Below are 23036 nucleotides of genomic sequence, written 5' to 3' on the forward strand. Positions count from 1 at the left end.
AGTGAACCTAATTCAGGTTCTGAACTGAGTTCCAGATTTTCTGGCTAACATGTCTCTGCTAATTCCCCATCGTTGCCTGATCCCTGTCTCGCCTCCAAACTGGAGGGAAAAGTCTCTCTTTTCATGCTGCATTTCCTGAGCTAGCAGCATTGGAAAGTACAAATTCAGGCAAATACCTAATATTTTACAGTGAGTTTAATGAACAAGAAAGCAGGCAATGCTGAAGAAAAGCAGTCTCTCAGACATGTTTTCTTCTGGAATATGATTACCGAACATGTGTTTTCTTTCAGAACTCCAGACGAAGTGGAGCATTTCTGTTTTCACTGCTTGTCTCTTTGACCCCCTGAGTGCAAGGATTCATTTTTTAACATTATGATTGAAATTTCAATTGCATTTCCAGGTTATTAAACAGGAAACATGGCTTGTAGGTTGTATTAGCATGATATCATCTTGTTTAGGTAAAGAGGTGCAAGTGGATGTAAACATCTTTCTCTGACTAATTAAGATAGTTTTAAAACTCACAATGGGGATGACAGCTAAAGCCCAGCACACAGAGGCTGTCAATATGAGGGGCTGAGGACTGTATTACATTGCTAAGAATTGGAATCAGCAGTTGTGCTTCAAGAGCGTTTACACATAGGTAAGGCTCCATAGTGGTAGAAAAAGAAAACAAGAACATAGAATAGCATTTCCTCCAAATGGAGCTGAGCTAGACAAGAAGATTCCCCCATATCTGCACCCACGGCAGAAGCAGCCCAACAAGGGCCATTTTGAGAGGAGATCCCTCCTTGTATTAGTTCAGCCTTCTGGATACATAGGGAAATGTGGAGTCTGGCTGCCTTAAAAGGGTGAGATTGTCTGAAGGACTTTTGAGTTTGTTTTCCATCCTAGTTTAAAAAGGGATGGCCAAATTGCAAAATGTATGCGGCGAATTTTCTTACTAAATGTTCCTATGAAATCAGAAGCAAGTGAGAGCAGGAGCATTGAGTTTTGACTTACTTTAAGATTGGTCCTCTGGTAAGGAAAGCAATTTGGGATGGAATGAATGGAGTGGCGTGAAGAGAAAGAGAGCAGAGCTTGAGGCTGCAGTCTGACTTTGCCCCACTCTTCTATGATGGCCAAAGAATAGACTACTGGAGTCATCAGGAAGGTGGGCTAACACTTTTTCACCTGTGTTGAAGTTTTGTAGTACACACCTCTGGAAGGGCACTGGCTAACATCAAATATAGAGGAAGAAGGCCTCTCAATTTATCATTAATTAGCAATCCCTTTAAGCACTCCAGAAACCATGAACACCTAGCCCTGGTTCCCTTGCTAGGAGTCTGTACTCAGCAATCAGTGCAATGCATGCCAAATGTTGTAGTGCATGCTTACAACCAACAAGGTGCTAACATGAATATAGCCAATCTGGTTAAAATGTACAAACACAACGAATAAGATGCTTTCATGAAATAAGAGTCTGCTAAGTCAAGCTCTACTATCAGACAACTTGTAAGGAGTAAAATTAATGAAAATAAAATTTCTTTGCCAAAAGTGAAACCATGTCTCTCTTTTGTGGACAGTTTTCAAATTTTAAAGTATTTGACCATCATGGTTAATACTATTCTAAATGCTGTAATTCTCCTCTGTCTTCAAGGGTCATTGTACTTTTTGTCATTCCTATCGTTGGGATGAGTTTTTCAGCCTTACAGGAGAAGAGCACTAGACCTTACATCCTACTTCAATTTAGACTGAAAGCGGTTTCCAATTAGTGGTCAGTGCGTTCAGTGGTGAAAACAGAAAAACAAGCAGTTTTGATTAAATGTGTTTGATAACTCTGATACACAAATGTTATCAAGTTCGGTTCTCTGTGGTGTATCAGGGATCTAAACAGGGCATGAAGCGACTCTTTGTGTGAGATATAAGCGAATAGACACAGAAAGGAAGTGCAATTCCTACTGTCCAACATTTATTACCTGAGATTGCTTCGGAAGCTGCAAAAAAAGACAGATTCACTAAAGACCAGCCAAATCACTTTTGCTTATGATGTAATATTGGTGTCCAGATCTCCATAGGTTAAGTATTTCTGTTCCAGCCTGTGGATTGTACCAATCTAACCAAGTATTTATAGCTTGAAATAGCATTTACTTCTTTTGTCCTTATGAGATAAATCTTTACTGCACTCAAGCCCAAACAATTTATTGTTCAAACAGCTTTGACACTGGCTTGTGCACTAGTTCAAATCTGTTGAGGCAACTGGCTCACCAGATGGGGAGATTCCAGCTTTAGGTTTTGGTTAATATGTTGGAAATGTTCACGGAGTTTTTTCTTTGTTCATCTTTTCCATTTTCTTTTTCTCCCCTTTCCTACACACTATTCTTTTTTCCTTTTCCTACCTTAGAACTTTCAGTCTAATCCTGGACCATGCAAAGCCCACGCAGTTGGGAATTTTGTTTGTCTTTACTAATTCCTGCTGCTGCTCTGTTTCACCTCATCCAAACTTAATCGCATGCTTATAATGTAGTCAGGATTTAGAATAAGATTCAGCATTGAAATTAGCATAATTTTACATGTAATGAGATTTTAGCAAGTTAGCCTTGAACTGTAGATCTCAGAAGTTGAACCTTATTTTTCTGTGGCCCATTTCCTCCACAGTGATTGTGTGGCATGAAGTGTTGGATCTGGATGTTCTTCAGTATTACGTACAGAGACAGACAAAATATACTACTTTTAAGTGGACAGTGCATAGCAAGACAATGTGATATTTTACCATTGCTGTTGATGCTTACTCCAAATATGTACAGAGGCTTCAGATTTCAAAATTTGTGCAGTAAGTACAAGGAGGTGACACAAGTTTCTAATGAATGGCACAGAGAAAGAGGGCTCAAATATAATTCTCATTGGAGAAAACAGACTTGAAATAATATTAAGGCTATGACCAGTGGGCAAAAGCCACAGATTCAAAAGCAAGGGCAGCATTTTGTTTTCAACCTCGAACTCAGTGAAAAATAATTCTTCCTCGTTTTTCTTAACAGAGTACAGAAATTTTAATGACATGTTTAAGTCAGACTTAAATATAAAATATTCATCTCAAATATCTTTACTGTTTATATTGCAAAATAAACACACTTACTAAACTTTGTTTCTCACTATATCATACTTAAATTATCAAGAGCAAAAAAATGCCCACTAGTTTTCCATACTCATGCTTTTTTAAAGTCAGCCACTTTTCTCATTTGTTAATAGCAGAAAACCACTTCTTGAGCTAATATTTTCATGCTACAATGTGTAGCACAGGCATTTGTTAGTAACTGAAAAATGCAGCTTCTAGAATCAGTAGCTTAAACAGTGAAATTTAAATGTAAAAAATGATCTTCTTATTTGGACTTTTACTGACTCTCTGAATACATCTAAGACGGTGGCTGACACAGAATGCAGTGATAGATATTACTGCCCAAGCTAAGTTCATATATATGAGCAAGAGAAAAAGTAACAACAACAACAAAAAATCTATTCTACTACACAATGACCTTATGAGAAAGCCTAATTTCTTTGGCAACAATTCAACCACCTAATAAATGTTATCAGACATAATTAGATAAACTAATGATACATTTTCCCTTATGTTTTACACCAAAGTAGTTCTTTGACACTTGAAACTGCAGATAGTTCATCAGCTGATACCAATTTTCTTAGTTCCCCTGAAAGCAATGACAGTTTCTGTCATCAAAGGATCTGCCCCTTTTGTCTGCAAATTTTATGGATGTATTTCTATTTAATTTTTAATGCTAACACTTTAAAGAGATCCCATAGCCATTTTCATAGCAGTAGGACTGATGAAAAACTCTTTACTGTAATCCAGAATAATCCACAGAATATGGCTTAGAAGAACTATGTTTACTACCATTTACTCACCATCCTTGCACTTTGTCTAATAAAGGCGTTACCACTCCCTGCAGCCTTGGCATGGCTTCTTTCTTAATGGCCTTTCAGAGATACATTTGAAAGTGTTTGGTGAGATATCTCTAGAACTATTAAAAATCAGCTGAGAAAATGGTTATATAAAGACGTGTATAAGCTGAAAATAATGAAGGTGTTTTTTATTATTGCTTTTCTTTGTTTTGACATTTAAAAAAATCTTTTGAGATGTTTTAATTACATTACACTATATATTGGAGTTATGGCTTGACTAAATTTACTAGCTGTCATTCTACAGCCACATATTTTTATAACCATTCTGTGACAAAGGAAAAAGTATTAGAAATTTAAATACCAAACAAACGTTTCTGAAAGCATCTTACTTTTCATATAGTTCACTGGCCTGATTCTTCCTTTATTCATACTTACAACACCATAAATATTTGTGTTGATTCACTCCTGGAAGAGTGACAAGTTCACTGTTTCAAAATGGCAAAAATACACTAGATGCCACAAGTGAGAAGAAAACAATATTTTTCTGGAGGATCAGCAGCAAAGAGCAAAAGTGCTTATTTTGTTACTTTCTTTGCTGCTTAGCCATAAGGGCTTTTCATCTCCTTGCAGTAGCTGTTGCCTTCTCCTCAGCAAATATAGGATGTAGTTGGTAACCTTTACTTTAAATTGAATCTAACTAAAAAAGTTTCCCAAGAAAGAGGCGTTGCCACAAGTCTTTGCCACCTAAGCACAGCCACAGAAGGTCAGTATTCTCAATACTGATGCGGTCTGTAGTTTCCCGATTAATGCTGCATGCATTGATATATGTAAAATTAACACTCTCTGCACCACTACTACTAATTGACTTGCATGTCTGTACTGTTACAAAAGCTCACAATGCCATGGCCAAATTTAGCATGTACTTTTAAATGATATGACTGCTTGCATTTTAAATATCAAATTATCAGTATGGTTTTTATGTTCCTGGACATGTCACTGAAAGTGTTTTAAGAGGTAGCTTTGCAGTTCGAAGTTAAGTGGTTTTGAATAGCAATGTATGCAAGCATACAAAAATGAAATTTAAAACTTTCATACAGAGGTTTCTAAATCTCTGCCATTCCAAAGTAACTTTTGAGTTTGATTTCTGACATCTGAGCACTCTAATAAGCATTGAGAATCTGAAGCCTTTGCACCATCAGTCAGGAGAGTTGTATGAAGAAGGAAATAAATAGTAAATGGCTTTTTTCAGTTACATCAACACCTGGGTTCTTGTGTCAGGAAGCCGAAGTCCTACCAGACCTCCACATACTAGAACAGTAGAAGCAAGGAGAATAGGGATTGCTTTGGTGATACCAACAAGGGAACCGAATATTAAGTTTCCAAGTACAGCTGCTGCTTTGCATAGTGCATTCAAAAAGCCAAAGCCTGTTGCCCTAGAAAAGAAAACAGAAGAAAGTTAAAAAAGGGTGAGAGTAAAGCCTTTGAGACAAATCCTCAGTGGGAATAAATCAGAATAGCCCCAATATCTTAAACAGAATTTATGCCAACAAGGATTCTGTGCTTGTCTTTATAATACGAAATCAAAGCTCAGCTGCTACACCATTTTCTTGAGGCAAATTCATTCTGCTGCCTCAGGGACCAAAATGTGAAATGAATGACTGAATAGGTAACTTTACACCTCTACAGTAGAACAAAGGACTTGCAAATGGAAATTCATTAACACTTAAAATGCTGGATTGGGAGACCAGAGGTGGGAAATCTTTTGAGAGCTACTTGGTGATTTGGGAAAGAAGTCACCAGAATAAAAGGAGAATCATCTTGGGGTACTGAATAGAAACGGTTTTCTTACAGGTGGTATACATGTTCAATCAGTGCTTTTTCAAAAGGCTAATGAGACCCCCAATAATAATGGACGTTTGTCTCTTAAAGCTAAAGAGAATAGGGCATAAAGAAAACCTGCTTGGGGCAGAAGAGATATCCGAGAAACTTTGAGAAAAAGGGAAAGGAAATAGATTGCCAACAGAAAGCGTGACTCAGGCAACTCAGAGGGGCTTTTGCATTGCAGTGCTTTGATTTTAGTAGTCGGGATTAAATATTTTAGGTGTTTGGTAACCCATGAATAGATGTATTATGCAAACTGCTGTCATTTTAATAAATTGTGTTTTGACATGACTGTATGACTCACAGTTGCAGGAATAACTTTGAACTACCGAAAGTGTCCTAGCAAAAATATCTGTAGGATAGTAGAATCTCTAACGTTTCTCAAATCTCTTAGAAGTGGAAGAGAGGACTATGCTGAGTTCACACTGTGCTCACTGGGATAAAATAATAAGAATCAGGAGGATAGAAACTTCTTTTCAGAACAAAATGTTTCTTTCTTGTTAGTGTGAAATACTGCCATTAGAAGGAAAAAGCCTCCAGTTTAAACAGCAGGGATTAACAGGAATGTTAATGGTCTGAGTGACTACAAAGAGTCCTAGTTATTGTACTGAGGTGCATGTGAAGGAAACGAAGAGGTCTTGTGCTCAGATGTAGCCTGGATTCCTAGGAAATAATTTTGAGAAACTTCTACCGGAGCTCCTAAAGAGCAGCCCAGAGAATCAGCTGGAAGTAAGCAGACTTGTTGCCAGCGAAGAGCAAGGATATAAACTCTCAGTGTTGTTCACAGAACTATTTTTTGACTTTGATAACAGCAAACCACAGTGTCATGGGAGAAGAGATCCTCTTCCTCAAGCAACAACAGCCACAGCCCAGAGTGTCACTAGTTCACCTCTTCTGCTCTTCTGCAAATCTGGCCGCTGGATCTCAATAGTATTGATCAGTCTGGCCCTTTGGTGTCCTGCATCCAAGTTTTATACCGGGAGAGTGGTAAAAGCTTCTGCCTAGTATAGTTGACCAGGATATTCGGGGTTTCAGCACTGTCCAAGCCCTGACTATCTGACATGTTGTGCTTCAGAATTATAGTAGCCCTGGTATATATGAGGTATACATATTCACCAGGAGAATGGTGAAGGTAGGTCTAGATCGTTCTACTATACTTTTAAATCACTCTAGTTTGCTCTAAGAAGCAGAACTCTAGTTAACCCACAGAGTCAACTCCAGAATCTGAACAAGATTCAGAAATGTGTTGACTTGAATTAATTGTATTTTGACTGTCAAATTCTTAAATCAGTTAAAAGGATATTTGCAGAAAAGAACTAAGACATGGAACAGATGAGTTAATATACCTCCAAACCTTTTTTTTTTTTTTCCTGTTAATATTAAATGGTTTCAGATCAAAGTCAAACATCTTTGCCTAAAATATTATGGAAGTAAAATCAGAAGAGTTGATACTTACTGTTCCAGTGTCAGCTCTGTATATCATATACCTTTTCTTACAAGTTTGCCTCTTTTATGCCTGATAAATTTGGTGACCTTCTATGAAGGGGTTACAGAGGCAGTGGACAAGGGAAGATCAACTGATGTCATCTACCTGGACTTGTGCAAAGCTTTTGACACCGTCCCACATGATATCCTGGTCTCTAAATTGAAGACACATGGATTCGACAAATGGACCACTTGATGGATAAAGAACTGGCTGGACAGTTGCATTCAAACTGTTGCGGTCAATGGCTCAATGTCCAAGTGGAGAGCAGTGATGAGTGGCGTTCCTCAGGGGTCGGTACTGGGACCTGCACTGTTCAACATCTTTGTTGCAAACACGGACAGTGGGGTCGAGTGCACCCTCAGCAAGTTTGCTGATGATACCAAGCTGTTTGGCAAGGTAGACACACTGGAGGGGAGGGATGCCATCCAGAGGGACCTGGACAGGTTGGAGGGGTGGGTCCATGTCAACCTCATGAAGTTCAAGAAGGCCAAGTGCAAGGTCTTACATCTGGGTCAGGGCAATCCCAAGCACAAATACAGGCTTGTATTCAGCACAAAAGAAACTGAAAGATAAGGAAGTGGAGGATGCCTTATTCTGCATTCCCCCGATCTGAACGAGCAACTGAATGCTCAAATAACATCAAAGAATAATTTGGGGAGCATATAAACTAGCTAGATAACTAAGTTAATAAAATATTTCAACCATGCTGGCAACTAGAAGCCATTAAATGTATCTAATAATAGTTTAATTACCCTGTGGGATAGTTGAAAGCAAAATTTTTATCACTCCCAGATTTTGAATAATGTCAATGAAGACACAGGAGGTGTTTCTAGCAGCAATGAAGTTTCTTTGTAAATCTGAAAGAGGGATGCCTGGAGTTACATCCTGGTCAATTTCTGATTATTTCAAAATATCCTGAAGTTACTATCTGAAAATGTATGAAGTGAAATTTATTTGGTCTCAGAAGATTTTAGGCATTTACATTGTGCATTCTCTCTGAAGTAAGGCAGCAAGAATCACACACACAGAACTAAGCAGTCACCTCAGGGGACTCAGGGAGCAACCTGGTCTGGTGGGAGGTGTCCCTGCCTATGGCAGGGGGGGTGAAACTCGATGATCTTCAAGGTTCTTTCCAACCTAAACCATTCTGTGATTCTATGATTCTTTTGCTGGGTGCTCATAATCATAATAAATTTATTTTTAGTTTGGCTATATGTCTCTTGCAATTGACAGCAGTGTTTCAGTCTGTTTAAAATACTTGAGATTTAGCAGAGTAATTCTTATTTTGCCTGAAGTAATCATAATTCCTCTTTGTGCAAAATGTGGCACCCATCCAGATATTGCATGACAGTAATTATCAGCAACATCTAAGGAGGGACAGGTCATTCTGATGGCAGAGCAGAAACTACCGAGAAACACTGTAGAAAAACAAGCAGAAGAAACTCAGATATGCCTCCTCTATGTTCAAAGCCCTCACTTGCTGTTTTCTTTTGGTTTTTTGGTTTGGGTTTTTTTTTTTTTTTCCTAAATTTGATTCAACCTGCAGTACTTAATACTTATTGCGAAGAAAAGCTAAACATGCACATCCTGGAGATAACATCCTGGAGATAACCATCTACAAAGTGACATGCTCTGCCATCTGACAGCGCAGACCAGTGAGGGTTGCCTGACAGCACAATGCTGAGAGCAGATAAGGAAATTTTGGAAGTGTTGCTTGTGAAACTTTCTGACAAAGAAACATTTGCAGCAGCTCCTTGAAAATGTCTTCCTTGGAGGAGAAATGAGAAAGTTAAAATTTGCCCATTTTAAGGAAGACTTTTGGTGGAATCAGTCCAAAGGAGGAGGTGGGAGATGCACTGAAGGAAGCAGCAAACGGCCATCCTACTGGATTAATCTTTCAAAGCCTATGAGAATAAGATTAAATCTGTACAACAGAAACATCTGTATTACAAGGGCAGATTAAGCAGAGCACCAGAAGAATATCTGGAGGAAGCTGACCAGGATGGGGGAAAGATCCTGAGAGTGAAGGAGCTTCGGATTGATGCATCTTCTTGGGGGAACAAGAGTACAGATAGGAAGGAGAAGCATGAAGAGGAAAGACTGTGGTAAAACAGACTTTATCACAAACAGGTAGGAAGAGGTTAAAGATAGCACAGCCAGCCTGGAAAACATGGTTTGTGTAGTAGGATAATAACAGGCTGCAGGTATTTTGAAGAAGTCAGGGGAAGAAAGAGAGGAAAAGAGTCAGAACTGTTCTATTTTTGGCCTTGTTTATGCACAGAAAGTATTTCTAAAGTTATGGTGGTGACTGGTTGTGATCAGTGTCTGCACATGTAAATATGATTTTTTCAGCTGCCAGGTACTGATGTAAAACCAAACTTGCCCTCAAACAACAGTAACAGGAAAAAACCTGTTCACACAGGGAAAATAGACACTTAGTCATCAACAGCCTCAGCGTATTCAGAGAGATACCAGAAATCCCCAAAGAATACATAGATCTAGCTAAAGCAAATTTGGGTAGATACAAGCAGGAAATCTTTGGAAAGGCAATAGCACAACACATATGGGGATGCTTTACTTATATTCAGCGTTGTTTTATACTGCCTTATAAAGGTAAGCTGTTTCACAGATGCTTTTTGCTCATATCAACTAGTTACAACAGGGGCCTGAATACAATTTTGTGAGCAATTTGGACCACTGGTTTTCATGTGCTGGGCTCTACAGATAGCACATTCAGGGCTGCCACTGTGATTTATATCTATTATAAGTTACATACCCAAGATTACATTATTGAAGTTTAAAGTAATTTTGTAATACAATCTCTCTTATATCTGAGCAAAATTAGGGTAATTTGTTGGCACTGGAGAAACAGTTCTGCTTTGTAAAATGGACTTATTTAATTTTTCCAATTGCAAGGGGTTATTATTTTTCTCATCCCATTAATGTTATCAAATTATAAACAAAGAAGAGTAAGACAAAGTAAGCCCATTTTTATTGCCCTTGGCTGTCCTGATGATACAAAATGAATAATGCAGCAGAAGTTCAATCTTTTGATCTTTAAGTAGTTTTCAGGCATATCCTTTTGCCTCAAATACGCACATCATTGGCAGGAATAGTAAGATTTTTACAGGCTTAAGTAAAATGTTGTAGCGGTCTGTGCCTGAAAAGCATTGTCACTGTTCAAACTTCTGCCTTCATAACCTTCAATTTTAATACTGTACTTGAACATGTATTTGTTCTTTACAAATCATCAGAACAAAGTCATTAATTCAACTTTTGAGCTCTAGGGATAGCAAATTCAAACTTGTTGGTTTTTAAACAACTTTCTTAAAATGGTGTTTGTGATTCAAATCAGCTAAAATCTGTATCGATTCACGCCTTTATAATTAATTCTACTGAATCTAGGGAAGTAAAGATAGCCAGGTAATAAATATGCTGTAATTCACGTACACATAAAATCATAGTCTTCTCTTGCAGCACGAGTACAGTTTCTGCTACAGTGTTTCAGGAAAGTCCTAGAATGTACTGAAAGTCTGCAAATGATCAAAGATATGTGATGTGTCATCTCAGCATCATGAATGAATTAAGTGAAAAAATCCAAAGGCATAAGACCATTACTATATACACCAATTTCTGTTATGTTGATCAGTTTCTGGGTGAAGCACCGGCACAAAAATGGGGTTTTTTTGCTCCATGAGCAATCCTTATTACTGGTCAAGGGAGTTCAGTAGCAAGAATCCCTTATCCAGATAGAGAATGTCATTAAATCCTTCAGGCACATCCATAAGATAATGCTGGTGAACCAATTTGGGAGTGTCTTGAAAAAAAAAAAGTACAGATTTTAGTACTGACTATAAAAGTGTCAGGTCTGAGAGAAAGCTGGATGTTAGCGAAAAGAGATTTTCCCCAATGCATTTTACTTCTGTTGCTGGGAAAGATGCAACAAAGAAAAACGCTTAGCTTCCTTTCACCCAAGCCCCACATAGAAATGGCAAGAGTCCAAACAGTTAAAAATAGAGGGATTATCCAAGCCTTTAGATTAAAAGAGCTTGTTTCCTGGTTGCCACATATGCTCCTTCTTAGACCAGGTGCCTGTATTCCTACATAAAATACTTCAGGCCCACTTTTCCACTGCTGATAATCAGAGCACCTAAAAACTTAATTTTCCTGCAGTGGAATGCTACTGAACGTGTAGCACAGATATTTGACAACTTTCTTGCCAGATCTAGTGCTGAGCCTATGCAGCCAGTTACAAAAAAACTCTGAATATCACTTTTGTGGGTGTTGATAATATGCAAAGGCTATTAAACCAGAGTTTCTGAATGTGCTATGGACAATTTTCTCATGTCCAAACATTCTAAGATCTTTTAAAAAATTAGTACAAAGGTGCATGTCATAGCCTGGTCAATTATAGCACTCAGTGTGAAATTAAAACTGTGGATTTTGCCTTCCTGCCTTGGACTACTGCCCAAGGCATTGCATAGGTTCAGCATGTCATGCCTTAAAAACATTAACATGAAACTTCAGCAAAATGCAGTTGAACCATATCCACAGGATGGCAGTAGAAAATAGCAGTCAGGAAGTCTACTGTAAGATGATGACTGCTGTTATGACTCAAAAGAATAGAAAACTTCTCTTCTGACAGCCACAACAATACAAAGCTGGACTTAAGATAACCTGTGAATAATTTTTATTACTCTGGGGACAGAGTCTCAGGGCTCAAGAAGAAGAGAAAAAGATAAATATAAGGCACTGAAGATAGGTGACTCATTTCTTAATTATGGCCAAACCCTTAAGAAATTATTTCAGAGGTATTAAAAGAAAGCAAAACAAGATAACTTCATTTTATAACACACCTTGAATTCCAAATATTCCTAGCCAAGATTCAAACCCAAATGTCTGGCAGCTGTAGTAAAACTGATGAATTGTTGGCTGTCTGATGCAATCTGACCTTGATTTAGTCTGTGGTAGATGACCTATTTCTACTCCACTTTCTGTTTAGGTTTGGGTTGTTTGTTGTATCCACTCCTTGACAAGAGTCTTGACCTATAAAGCTAGTGCTTCCCAAGTTAGTTCATAAGACGATATTTATAATTTATGTGAAAGTCAAGTGTGCTTTTTAAAGTCATAACAATCTCCTAAATGTTACTTTGTCAGAGAATTTTAACTCTCTTCCATTCATATTTATATTACAGGCAGAGCTAGGAAACTGTGCAATGTTATTGCAAGCCCCTTGGGCACACACATTACAACACAAGCCATAATTACCTCATCACACAGTATTTTTTTTCCGCATCACTCTGCCAATGCACAGAACAAAGAGAGCTTGAGCTTAAAACATAAATGTAGTGAAGAAAACTTGGTTTCCCTCATCTACTGCAGAGGTTGGAAGGCGCGCTGTGAATAAGGCTGGGGACTGAAAGATGAGAAAGCAGTCTCATGGTTAAGGTGTCAGGAGCGCTGTCAGGAAAAAGGATACCATCCCCGCACTGCTGCAGAATTTGATTCGAGAGGGTCACTTAAAGCAAACTAAATGGTCACTAAGTAGGCACTTCACATTGTCTGGGTGCTCAGCTTAACACCTTCAGGTTTGTCTCACTGAAGTGCGGAGCACTTATAGCTGCAGTGGAAGTTACACTTTCAGCCCATTCCCTCTTCTAAAATGCGCAGTGACTGGGACTGTTGGTACCACACGTGTCAAACTGAACACCTTAAGTAATTTTTAACAATATCTTTTTACTCTGTGCCTCAATTTCTACATCACCTCATTTCAAAGCAGTGTTTGGAAAATATGGAAAGTTTATGAAAGCGTAGGAAAGCACACTAGTAACATCCAGAAAGGTTTGCAAGACGTTTAACTCTCCTTTGGAGCAGAGCTTCCAGGGCTATGGAATAGTTTGGTTGGGCCTTCAAGAGGGTCATGACTTTCAGAACCTGCTAACTAGTCCAGAATAGCACAGACCATTAAGAAGATAGGGCAAACGACAAGAGAAAAGATGAGACAAAAGATGAGTTAATACAAGTTCTTTACATTGTGGAGCTGGACTGGAAATCAGCTAGTTTATAGCTAGTGATCATGAGTGTCCTTTAAAATTTGTGTATTGAAAAGTGAAAAAAGAAAAAAAAGAATTACAAAAGATTATTCATTACCACCATGTGTGTCATCTGGAAGACAGAAACCTACCTATGACTAGCACTAGTAACATATCTTTATCCTTTTACACAGCTTCATTGTCTACCAGAGAACCCTTTGAAATCTATACAGCCTATAACATCTCTTATTTTAGCAGTTGTGCAAATCAACTGAGATTTTGTGAAGGACATGCAAGCAAAAGCTAAGGTAAAATGGCATAAAATTTGAAAGTACTCATCAAGAATATAGGACAAGCTACTTAATTAGCTCAAATTCAGGCATTAGTAAATTAAAATGTAAATAGGTAGATGAGTGTGAATGCATACAGAATCCAAATCTGTTAAGATTTTGAAGCAACTTAAACTCTGCCCTGCAGGCAGCCGATGAAGAGGAAACTTAAATGTGTGCTGTGTATCATATACACTGCACATTTCCAAATTACTCACCACACCCCTACCTGGCAAAAAGCCAGTATGATCCCTAAATAACCTGGAGTACGATTTATGAAACACCTTTTGTACTATGCTGCACTGGCAAAGCCCCAACCGTTTGGCAACTGGCTGGTCTCCAGGAGGAGTTGTGCAGGAGGAAAAGGAGGGGCTGCCCAGCCTGGTCTCTTGTGCATGGTGGTGTGAACTGGCCTCCTTCCACACACTTTTCTTCCAACCCAACCTCCAGCTGCACTTTGTTGCTGGTTTGTGGTCATTTCACTGATCCGGAGTAAGACAAAAGTGCATATTGGAATAGTAAAATAGTGACAGAGTGAGCAAAGCTGTTGTGCCTAGATCGCCTTTTGAGGGGAAAGTGCAAGCCAGTTTCAGGACCAGATTCACACTGGATGCAGCTTTGAAGTGAAAGGGGGCATCATATTAAGTATGAAGGACCCCATATGCAAAACCGGATCAGGCAGCTTCGCCCAATGTATATTCTTGGAAAAGCTGTTCAACCCTACAGCTACTTGCAGAAGCTGGAAATTCCTTGCAAACTGTGGCAAGTCATGCCAGGCTATGGAGATCAGAGGAGTCTTAGAAGGAAAGATGGGACCATCAGAGGTGGGTAATGGCGGCTGTTAAACTGTAGCTGGTCTGGATTAAAAGAAAAGAAAAAAAACAGCTAAAAAATTTTGGGAAGCAAGTTATTTGAGTCCCTGCAGATATTAATTTTCCAATAGCTCCATGAAACATAAAGAAGCTTTGCCCCAGTCTAAAAAAATAACACATCCAGGAAGTAACTTCTAGAATTGCTCATTTCCTTATAACCCAACTGGCAAAATCTGGCAGTGATGGTTCCACCACTTTCAGAACTTTTGGAAAAAAATGCCATCTACAGTATATATCAGCAATGTCTTTCCTGGCACAGGTAGATTTGGCCTATCAGGCTTTTTAGATCGATAATACAAAGTGACAACTTTTTGTTTGAGTTGTTGCAAAATACCCCAACAGCTCAGCTGCAAGTAAATTTCTGAGGTGGAGTTCTAGACAGCTATTATTTCACATAAGCTTTTAAAAAAAGCAAAAGGAGGAAGAATTTGCTACAATCCCAAAGCTAGCAGAAACTATTAAAAACAACTATTAGCTATAGTTGCCTTATATACAGATGCGTTAGAACAGATATCTGTTACGTTCTTTTTATCATTCCTAGTAATGATGATTATTTCTGTTTCCATTAACATCAATGGCTTTTCCAATTGTTTTTCTTTACTTCATTTTAAGAAAATATTTGTGGCTGCTACGTTCAGGAATACCAAAAAGACAGCTATTTCTAAAGGACATTTATTGGAATTAGATCATAGAATTTGGATGATGGAATAACTCTTGCCAGAAAAGCAATTTCCTGAGGTATCATAAAACCAGTAGCGCTTAATATTAAAGCTTAGTGCTTTGTATTCACGAGTAGCCTAGTATGGTTATTCAATACAACCACAACAATGGACATCAATTTCTTGTGTGAAGAAGCATATATTTTTAAAATGCCAATGAAAAGAAAACAGAGAAGCCAGTCTACAGTTTTTCTCTCCTGATGGACAATACTAAAGCCAGTTACACCTCTGTCCAAAAACCTAGACTTGCCAGCAAAGCATCACACATTTATAAACTGGAAATATTTTTCACCATATTTGAAACTTCTAGTGAAAGACATAATGAATAGCACTGTGACAGGAGAAAGGACACACTGTCTCTTGGCAGGAATCTGGGCAATTTTAGATAAAATTTGTTTAAGGAGGAGAGCTGGAAGAAATATCTCAGTCTATTCAAGAAAATGGTGCTTTTACATTTTTGCACTTGACATACAACATCATAGCACTTGACTTTTCTTCCTTCGGTCTATTATGTGACATAAGATCAGCATTAAAAAGTAGATTGTATCTGAAAAAAAACCACCCTATGTCATCTAGGAGCAATGCTTGCAGGACATTAAAATTGTCATGAGTGTTCCTGCAAGAGCTCTGAAGAGTCAGAAGCAGTGCCTGAGACATTTTCACATCCACTTAATGCTGAGTATGTACACTCCTGGTGACCCTGCATACAAATTTGTAGCAAACTGATTAACAGCTCAGCATGGTTCAAGCCCACAATCTCTTCCAGAAGATGAAGTTCAGCTCTAGACAGTGATTTTTATTATCATCCCTACTATTTCACAGCCAACAGACAAAGGCAGCTATATTGCTGTTTTGTACCAACTACTGCCTTCGTAGCCAGTTGCACTAGGGCAAACACAAAATATTCCATTACCATTTTCAGAAATACTACTCATTAGCTGTGTTTTAAATTAGAGTAGCAGCTAGACCTTCTTTTTTCATATGAAACTACATTTGTGGCCTTTTCCTAACCAGGAGATATTTGATGTGAAATGCATACTGAATAGCTCAAAAAAATCTCTTTTGTCCCCTTGCTATTCATAAGACAAACTATTCATTCATCCCACTCAAAATATCACTACCTCTGTAAAGCTCATACGTAACCATTTCTATTTAGCATCTGTGCTGGTACATAGAGATAACGTCTGTGTGGTTAGGGGAGGTGTATCTGCACATACCTTCTGTCTGTAGGATACAGCTCCACGGTAATGACATCTAGAGAGTTCCATGCTGAGATGGTGAGGCCGTTGTAGAGGCACAGCATACCAATCATCATGGATTCACTGGTCCCAAACCACAGGAAAAAACAGCTGATGCCAGAGAGAACCATGGAGCCACCTAGGTAAGAGACAGGTGAAATGAACATGAAGTGGAACTGTATTTAAAGAATGATCTTTGTTTATTTGTCTAATGTTTCTATACACACAGTGTAGCTAAATAACCGACCCATATATTTGAGTTAAAAACTAAAGTGACCTACTCTGCTGGTGAGATCAGTCAGGTAAACAAATGTTGTAAGGGATTCATAGAAAGAAAAACACATAACTCCTTAAATCTTCAGATTTATCATAAAGTATTAATCTGGGACCCTCTCTGAACTCCAGAAGCAAGATGCCTGGGGAAAACTACCCCCATTCTTCCTTGTTCATCATATTCTGCAATTGCATGAAACTCATTTATATATTCTAGCAATAAAAACACCGAGTGGGAATTGCATTTGTATAGATATATTCTCCGAGAAAATGAACACAATGAACTACTACATAGTTATTTAAGGAAACTGAAAACAGATTTGTCATTGCAGGTAAGCCACAGGAGATCTCTTTCAAGTATCTTATGTAGCAAAATAGATAACAGGCAAAGGACTGCTGAGTCTTCTGAAGAGCTGCTCCATTAACTGAGGGTTACCTGTGCACATCTCTCTTTCCTTTCAGCTGGAGCAAAGACAAGCCAATGGCCAGTACTCTCCAAAATCTAATCCCAAATGCCTAAATAAGGGCCTTGTAATATCAGACTGGAAGAGCAACGACTGATAATGTGGCATAGCAGAACTGGTTACAGAACCCTTTGTTCCTAGAGTTTCTAAATTGTGGGCTTTTTAAAATGGCACTTGTGATGCCGCAAAAATTAAGTATTTGCAGAAGGAACATTTTGTATCTCCCTGAATCAAATTCTTTAAAAAGTGAACATGCTACTTTATCAGGAGAGCTTTAGTCCCTATTGGGTCCATTTAGTCCCTAGTGTTGGCCCCTGTTTTAAAGCGAAGCCCCTACCTAGCATCGTTAACCGTCCAATTCTATCCATCAGAAGAGCAGACACAATATTCCCTGGTAACACTGCCAAAGTTCCCAGGAAATTAACAAAGTAAATCCAGTAGGCACTGTAGTCGTCATCGAAAGAAATCTGGCATCCTGTTCTGATGTGGAAAAATGTGCAATTTATCAATTCGCTGTCAACAAATTTATATTGCTCGAGATCTGTGGAAAGAAGAAAAAGAAAGAGTTCAGCTAACAGCCCACTCCATGTGCGGCTTTTGATTAAAAACATTTCAAGTTTAGGCAACTTTAATAACTTGGAGCTTTCACTACTTTGTAAAATGGGACTAGTTATTGCTGTTAATTTTGATACCCTTTTATCTTAATAGAAAAATATGCAAAGCTCATGAAAAAGAACAACTAAGGCCTGGAATTAGGCAAGTTCTATTACTGTATTTCAGCTCTGCTTGGACTGCATTTGGTTAAGGCCTTTCAGCACCAGCTGGCCTTCCATAAAAAGCACTGGGTATCTGCAAGTTTCTACAACTTGGTCTTAGTATCAGATGTTCTATTTCCACACCAGACAGCCTTTCAGATGAGTCTGGTGATCATGCTCAGTTTGGTTTAACTTCCTTTGAAATGAAACGTTCCTAAAGAATTCAGATTAAACTAATTTTTATTTCTGAGAAGGCCTTGTGGTCTCCAGCTCGAACACAGATAAGGTACTACACACAACCCATTCAGGCCTTTCTTCTTCCAATAACATTTTGGAGATCCCGCCCTATACTTCCACTTTCTTTCTGTTCCTCCTGTCAGCCTTATAAACCTGAATCAAGAATACCTTCCTTCCACACAAAGAAAGTTGGGCATTCCTTGCTCCAAAACCTAACTGTACTACTATTACTGATTGCTGGAGTTATGGGAAAGGAGTAAGAAGTGCCCCGTCTTTCCAGGAAGCGCCCTATCTTTCCAACAAGCTTAGTTGGCCATGTTCTACTTTCAGTTACGTTTTATTAAAAGAGAAATGAAAAAAAAAAAGAGAACTTTTTTAAACATGTGAAAATACGCATTCCTATTTTTGTTACACCACTTAGGAGAGTGGGAAGGATTACAGATTAGGTGGTTTGAATCCTGAACTCTGATTCCCATGCCACAGCAAACACAATGAACAAAGTATTTCAACAGTCCCATTTAGTCTACATAAAAATATGCTACCTAAAGCTACCTGTAAAGCAGTAAATGTATTTTCTTGTCTCTAGACTGAATCTCTTTAGAGATGTTTAAAATCAAAGAGATATTTATTATCTGAGTCAATATTAGGCCTGTCCTATCTCTAGCGTGGGTGTAATCCTTTCACTTTTCTTTTATAACATTACAGATGCTTGTAGCTTTTTATAGCTTTTTATTCCCTCCAAGAGGACTTCTTGTATGCCTTATTAAAAATCCAGAATTTATAAACAAAATATGAGAACACACAGCTGAACAATGTATGTTCAGGATTTTTTTCTTGTAATACCTGTGTTGTAGAAGGTGGTATTCACAAAAGTACAGTTCCTGAAGTATGTGTTCAGTGAAGTAATGTCTTCAAACACACAGTTCTTAAAAAGTGAATCTTCGAAGGTTACTGATTTAAACTTCATCATAATGAACCTGCCCAATACAATTAATTTCTGTCAGTCTACCTTCATAGGTTAGGAAGAGCAACAGGTCAAGCTGATGAAGCTGTACAGGTCTGAAAAATCTCAACCCCAGTAATAATGTTTCCTTAAAGGCATTCTGGAGACGTAATTAATGATTAGCTGATTCTAAAATACTATTGATCAGAAAAAGCATTAATAAGACAAATAGCTCCCCATAGCTACCAGCCACAACTGCTAATACAATTTACTTGATAATGTTTCTGTTATTACTTGTCCTTAACCATCAACCAAAACCAATGTCATGACATTCATGGAATAGCCTTGTAAAATTACTACGAGTTGTAATTTGACATTACGGTTGGACATTGGGGGATTACGCTCCATAAACTCAGTCTCTTGAAACAAACACCTGCTAGTACCAACAAGCCGGAAAGAAAGAATTTTTTAAGAACCTTCATTTCTCCAGATCAACACACCAGGCACTGTGTCAGGCTCACATGCAAAACGTACTGGTCTAAGTGTTAAAAAATGGTTTTGCGATATGGTTTAACATGAACACAATTACAATGCCAGTTATACAGCTAGATATCTAACTGGAGGTATTTGTTTGTTACTCCTGTGTCTCTGGATGCAATTGTAATTACTGTTTATATAAAACAGGCATAAACAAACTGTCAGTAGCTTTTCTTATTTGTGAACATTCTCCTTCCTACTGACTCTCATTTAACTCCTAGGTCTTTAATCATGACTGTCATTAAAGTCGTTCATAGAAAAACTCAGTGACGAAGTGTATTACTAGCAGTAACTTTCTACCTCAATCTTACTAGACTAAAACACTGCTGTAAGCCTTTTTTAGTATGATTCTACCAAATAACACCATTATGCTAACAAAAAAAAATTAAAGAAGTAGAAATGTATCATTATTTTTGGGATGTCCTTTATTTCACATGAAGGCATGGAAAAAGTTACAGCTAAAAAAGGGCAGTTTTGCTGGCAGATTTCACCTGAACTGGTAAGAGTTTGAAAAGCAGTACTTTAATTGTTATATGGCAGTAAAAACTGTTAAAATGGCAAAGCCTTCCAAACAAAGACCTGGCTCTGCTCTGATTAAACCTAGTGTGACTAGCTAAGTATTTTTCTTACTACAAGACTAATAGTAGGAATAGGAACACACAAAATTTGCCACATATGAAACAGTAGGAACTAAACTCTCTCACCAGCAAGGTTGTTGGAAGCACATCTTTATGAGAAAGGAGAGCAAAACCTAATTGTTTTCATCACAGGAAAAGACTGACTAGCTAATGAATTCTCTTTGTGTATTGGTCAGAAGAATGGTGTTTTCAGCCCATTAGTTTCAGTTACTATATCATTTCTTATTTGTGACAGACTGATTAAAATCAGTCTGGCATTCAGTGTCAACTCATTATCATTTTTCAAGTAGCACCTTCCATTTTAAAATGTAGCCTAGTTCTAGAGGAGAACAAAGAAAATGTAGCAATTTGATTAGTCAGTTGGAACAGACTACATGTCCTACATTCTTCTGATGCACTTTTTACCTTTGGACAGGAAATATGTTGTGGCTATATTAAAATTGGTGTTGCAATGATTTGAATTAAAACCCAACAGAAATGTAATGAAGTAAAAAGTCAAGTACTGATGGATCTTCTAGTCAAGCAAGAACATGAAGGAAACACTGAAATTGAGGGTAAGTGGCATATTGAAATATTTGTGGAGGAAGAATATCAAATGAGTTCAAACTTCTGTGGAAAATGTTTTGTGAATCTCAAATAACTGTCAGAGACCTATTAAACTCACACATTTGAAAGAGTAAATCAGTGTTTTAGAGTAGATTACTGTTAGATTTAGTGTTTTACAAGAATCTTCAGTTCAAATTGATAAGATCTCGATTGTCAGAGTGCTGTCAGTAGCTGACAGTAAATAGTTCTTTTCTTTTCAGAGAACATCTACCTCCTGCAAAACTATGGCTAATTTAAAAAAGAGATAACTGCTATTTTTTTGTCTGCAATGCATAAACCTTTAACTGTGTCAAAACTCAATTTCTTATAAAAATAATTTTAAAAGCCCCATATTACTAAAATAATTAATTTTATTCACTTAGATATATATTTTCCTATGGAAATAATAACTACTTAGCACCATGACTTCCAGGAGACCATTCACATGGTTGTTCTGTATATTTCTTAACAGAAACCAGATACCTAAAACAGCTGTGTTTAATTTTCCACTAAGTTATCTAGTTATCTGTAAAGTCCAGATAGAGCCTTAATATATTTGGATTCAGTTAAAAAACACAAAAGGAATAGCCAACGTGTTGTTTCACATTTCAGAGCTGTTCATACTTTTTATTGATTTACAGTAACATTTAGCTTTTATTTTTCTGCGACAAGATCCTAACCTCTCTATGTTCAGCGTTTTCACAGAAGCGTCTTTCATTGATATAGGAAAAGAACTGGCAACAGAGATGAAAGTATGTCCTTCCCCAGTCCCCTACAATATGCTGCATGTGTTGTGTCTGAAAAACTTTGAATCCCACTGTGAAAGGAAGTATTGTTAACTTAGGCTTTTTGGTTTGTTTTCCAGGATGACAAGGAAGCTGGCTTTGCATCCTCACAAAGGAACCACCAGGGCACGTACAGGTCCACTTCTCCCCATGGTCCGTGCATTATAAGAAATCAAGAACAGAAGTAAATTTTCATTAAAAACCAACAAACCTATCTATCATTAGCTAATGGAGAAAAACATTAGATTATTAAGACATGTTTTAAAACATGCATTTGTTTATTCCACCCAAGTCGGGGTATTAGAAAATCTCTAAACCTGTCATTGATGTATTCTCCATTGCTGTGAATCTGATTTTCCAGTGTGAAGTTGAAGACGAAATGGGAAACCTCCTCATTGCGGAAATGTTTCACTCGGGACGCATACTCATCTGACTGCAGATGTTTAATGACGTCGGGAAACCAGACAGATAAGCCGTAGTAGCTGTGAAGAACAGAAAAAGCTCAGCCACCAATCTCACTTGTTCGGAAATCCATGAGAGGTGAGGACGAGCAGCTCCCCCAGCTGCTTGTGTGATGGAGCAGTTACCCCATCATAATAAAATCCTCCATAAAATAAAAATATCGAAAGAAGCTGACATCAGAAGATGCCAGTTTTCTGAAGCAGATATTATTGATGAGTCAGGCTTGCAACCAAGAACAGACTAACTGGTAAATATAATGTTTTGTGGAAAGATACAGAATAAAACATTTCTGAACAAAAAGTATAACCATAGAGACAGAAGTTTGCATGCAGACAATTCTTCTGTCTGTCAAGTCTATCAAAAATCATTTAAGATCTCAGCCACTCTTACCCAAAAGACAGGGTGAACCATACAGCCGTAAGTTTGATTGTATTATCCTTCACCGGGTAGTTGAAGCATCTCATAAATGTCAACCAAATCTGTAAATCATTAGGAAATACATTTCTTATAAATTGGATTTTGAACAATTTTGTTAAATTATAGAAGCTTTTTGATCCTGATTTGCTTCCTTCTTCAGAGCATCAGAGAGAGCAAATCAAGTCTTTGATACTAACCATATCTGCATTTCTCCTAGAAGTACATTAATCTCTAGCTATTGCCAGGTTGTGCATGTTCTGTGACTTTTCTGCTTCTTTTCATAGAGTAATAGAATAGTAATAGAAATTTCATAGAGAAATAGAAGCGAACTTTAGAGATCATCTAGTCCAATCCCCCGTGATGGGCAGGTACATCTTTCACTTGATCAGGTTGCTCAAAGTCCCATCCAATCTGACGTTGAAAGCTTCCAGAGATGGGACATCCACAACTTCCCTTGGCAACATCTCCAGTGTCTCACCACCCTCAGTGGTG

At 37.9% G+C, this 23036-nt stretch overlaps 1 protein-coding gene across 2 annotated transcripts in view; it reads right to left on the reverse strand.

The window, feature by feature from the left end:
• Positions 1–5140: 5140 nt before the first annotated feature.
• The window catches only part of SV2C (synaptic vesicle glycoprotein 2C), an 86051-nt gene continuing 68155 nt past the window's right edge, over positions 5141–23036 (reverse strand). For both annotated transcript variants that reach the window (XM_009884250.1, XM_009884249.1), the window contains exons 7-12: positions 22518–22606; positions 21983–22147; positions 19021–19154; positions 17523–17726; positions 16428–16587; positions 5141–5324 (exon numbers count right to left, since the gene is read on the reverse strand). In XM_009884250.1, coding sequence (XP_009882552.1) covers positions 5141–5324; positions 16428–16587; positions 17523–17726; positions 19021–19154; positions 21983–22147; positions 22518–22606 — 936 coding nt within the window. The remainder of the gene's footprint in view (positions 5325–16427; positions 16588–17522; positions 17727–19020; positions 19155–21982; positions 22148–22517; positions 22607–23036) is intronic.

Source organism: Charadrius vociferus, unplaced genomic scaffold (assembly GCF_000708025.1).
Source record: "Charadrius vociferus isolate BGI_N301 unplaced genomic scaffold, ASM70802v2 scaffold183, whole genome shotgun sequence".
NCBI classification, from domain to species: Eukaryota; Metazoa; Chordata; class Aves; order Charadriiformes; family Charadriidae; genus Charadrius; species Charadrius vociferus.